Below are 3,462 nucleotides of genomic sequence, written 5' to 3'. Positions count from 1 at the left end.
GCTCCGGGCTGGACGAAGACATTAATGAGATGAGATGAATGATAAACACAATGATATTAATGGGAGAAGACAGAAGCCACCCGCTGTACTCTGCTTCTCTAAAACATTGTTCTTTTATAAATTAAACAAATTTACAAATTGAGGCTATAAACCTCTCACTTCACAATATCATTAAGTCCTTGAATTGAGGCATCTGCCTCTTACACATTTCTTTTTATGGGCCACATGCCCCTTCAATATGAAGCACTCGTCCTCTTACACCTTACCGCCCGACCAGACTCAGTGCTTTATTCAAGCACCTCGATGGTTCTTGATCAGGCCACTTCTACAAGGAACGGAATTCATCCTCGGGGAAGGAATCCATCACCCTGTACAAAACATTTTCCCACATGACTTCTACAGCCACCTGCAAAGGCCAATCAGGGTCCTTGGTACAGGTGAGGATCCCTCCCCCCGACCCTTCCTAGTAAACTTCTTCACAAATTCTTGGAAGAAGATTACAAATTCTTCCTCCTTATAGGGTGAGGCCACAGTTTCTACTGTCAGCAGCACAATTCCCACTGACAGGCCTTCCTCCGTTGGTGGCACAATTCCCACCAATGGAGCGTCAGGACATGCCGGCGGTGCGCTACCATGTTCAGTCCCGCTGTGTGGCACTTTTAGGTATCATGGATAGTTGATGAGTTGGATGTGGTGCTGATGAAAGGACAACAACTCTCAAAATATGTACATACATCTATTACCTATCTTTTCTGTCTCTAATAACATCAATTTACATAAACATATTTGTATATGAAACATCATAAGATTCATTGTTTACCTGAAATTCTATAGAAAATCAGTAGAGATAAACTTAGAAATATACGTATATATAACCTAATGTTAAATACCACAGCAATGTCATCATGATTGTTAAGTAGACATCCGACATGAAAAGTTTCTTGTTATTTTGTGGTGGGAGATGGAGGAGAGGGGAAGTGACATCAGAAGACATTGGGACTGAAATTCTGAAATAAAAAGGAGTTAAAATAAGACCTAAAATATTATCAGTTTCTCCCATTGAGTTTTCACTCTTTTTAAAAATTATTTTTCAGACTATGGAGATTCAAATATTCATCTTCTGTGCCTTGTTTACAGTTTGTTATGGTAAGTTTTCATTTGTTTTTGCTCTATTTTTTAGTGGGTGATCCTTCAGTACTGGTAGACAACATCGTTCACCCAAGCAACCTTCTCACATGACACAGATGAAGAGGCTGGGCTGAAAAAGAGGGCGAATGACCTTGTCCCCTAATAAAGACTCTCTGGAGATTAACACTGAAGGGTCACCTTTTAGATTTTTAAAATTCTTTTTCATTAACATTTATTTTTATGAAGGTATATGTCTTATTGGTTAGGGGTGTTCAGTTCACAATCATAAGGTCACGAGTTCGATTCCCAACAATGCATTGTGTCCTTGAGCAAGATACTTCCTTTAACATTGTTCCAGTCTATTCAACTGGCAAAAATGAGTTGTAGCTGTAATTCAAAGGACCAGCCTTGTTACACTCTGTGTGGATCTCCCTCATGTTAAGGATACGCATGTCTATGGAGTACTCAGCCACTTGCATTGTTAATTTCACATGCAGTATGCTCCAATGATCAGATCAGCTGGAACACTTATTTTCGTAACCAACAGAGTACCAGTCATGCTGAATTTCCCTGAGAACTACGTTAAAGGTACATGTCTGTGGAGTACTCAGCCACTTGCATATAAATTTCATGGGCAGGCTGTTTCATCGATTGGATCAACTGGAACACTCATTGTCATAACTAATGGAGTACCAGTAGTATTTTTGTAAATAGAATTGTTTGAAATATCATTTACATTTATTGAATAGATTTTTTTGCTTCTTTTACATTTTTGTTTTTATAAATATATTCATTTATTACGTTATCTTTCTGGTTTTAGCCAATATGGCTATGATAATAATACAACAGTGCTTGTATCATCATCGTTTTATTGTCTGGGATATTCTTACATATCGTGACAGTCAGGCACACAAATTATGCAATGTGTAAGCATTTACAACAATTATATTGATTCGTTTTTTTACATCAAAGTTTGACTTCTCTGGCAAGGATTAAACAAAATTTTTTTTATCTGGAATGGAGTATAAGGTCAGGAAGACATGGGATGACATGCTGAAGGATGCCCTCAGGACACTGAGCCTTCCAGACAAGATGACAAACAACGAAAATGCCAGGTGCTTTGCTGCACTCAGATATGTTAAGGTCACTCCCCTGGTGAAGAAGATTGGCCTGCAAGATTCCTGTGTCTTTGCCACATAAAAAGCACTCATGGAAGTGCCATGAACAGGCTCTCATGTGGTGCCAAATAAAAGCACCCAGCACACTCAGTAAAATGGTTGGTGTTGGGAAGGTCATCCAGCCATAGAAACCATGCCAAATCACACTGGAGCCTTGTGCAGCTCTCTTTCTTGTCAACTCTGGTCAAACTGTCCAACTCATTCCTGCATGGAAAACGGATGTTAAATGATGACGATGATGATATTGAAACAAAAATAATAATCAAAGATGTAAAATCTGAAAATATTTTTGTCTTCATCTCTTATAGGGTCACAATGTGAAAAAGTATACAAAATTTTTGTTAAAGGTAAGTGGATTAACAAACCTTTTTCTCATTTTAAACTAGACACTATCTTCTCAATTCTCTCTTTTATTTCTTTCTTTTAACTCAGTTTATAGTCATGTTTTTGTTTTTAAATTTTCCTGATTAACATCATTTTTAACAATTTGATTTGAAATTCAACCATGACCATCATCATTTAATCTCCAGGCTCTTTGTTATACAATAGTCTGGGATATTATGTCAGGAAGAGTTTTGAATTGTATATAACGAAAATGTTGATCCCAAGTATGGAAAAAATGGGTATTGAAAGAATGATGATGATGAAAAATTAATCTTGAAATCTTTCATATGGGAAACTAGTCAGTAATATTGATATATGTATTTATTTCAGGAAGAGTCGTGCTTCAAAGAAATATAACTCTTCAAACTGAAGAAATGCCCAATATGCAAAGACCTGTTGTCTGGCAAAATGGGGACCGTAAATTTGAGTGTGATCAAACATGTTACAAATATGGCAGATACGAAGTTTGGCAATTTGGTAATATATCCACTCTTTTGATAAAAAATATGTCTGACTATGATTTATCTTGGACTTTCAACGACAACAAACCCTGCTATGCAAGAGTTTCTTTGAAGAAAGAAGGTAAGGAAATTACTTCTGCTAATAATAACAATAATAATTCTTTCTAATTCATGCACAAAGTCATCAGTTTCAGGTGGAGGAGGTTCCTTGATTACATCAATTTGAGTTTATTTGGCTGGAACTTTGTATCATGAATCTCAAATGGATGAAAGGCAAAGCTGACATTGGCATGCATTTGAATTCAGGAGTT

At 36.9% G+C, this 3,462-nt stretch overlaps 1 protein-coding gene across 1 annotated transcript in view; it reads left to right on the top strand.

The window, feature by feature from the left end:
• LOC106872842 (uncharacterized) overlaps window positions 1–3,319 on the top strand; it is a 20,608-nt gene extending 17,289 nt beyond the window's left edge. Inside the window, exons 2-4 of the mRNA XM_014919976.2 lie at window positions 1,095–1,146; window positions 2,615–2,653; window positions 3,021–3,319. Coding sequence (XP_014775462.1) covers window positions 1,095–1,146; window positions 2,615–2,653; window positions 3,021–3,319 — 390 coding nt within the window. The remainder of the gene's footprint in view (window positions 1–1,094; window positions 1,147–2,614; window positions 2,654–3,020) is intronic.
• Window positions 3,320–3,462: the final 143 nt, after the last annotated feature.

The sequence above is a fragment of the Octopus bimaculoides genome, chromosome 29 (assembly GCF_001194135.2).
Source record: "Octopus bimaculoides isolate UCB-OBI-ISO-001 chromosome 29, ASM119413v2, whole genome shotgun sequence".
NCBI lineage: Eukaryota > Metazoa > Mollusca > Cephalopoda > Octopoda > Octopodidae > Octopus > Octopus bimaculoides.
The sequence above is the reverse complement of the archived record's forward strand: the minus strand, read 5'-3'. Positions and strand labels throughout refer to the sequence as shown.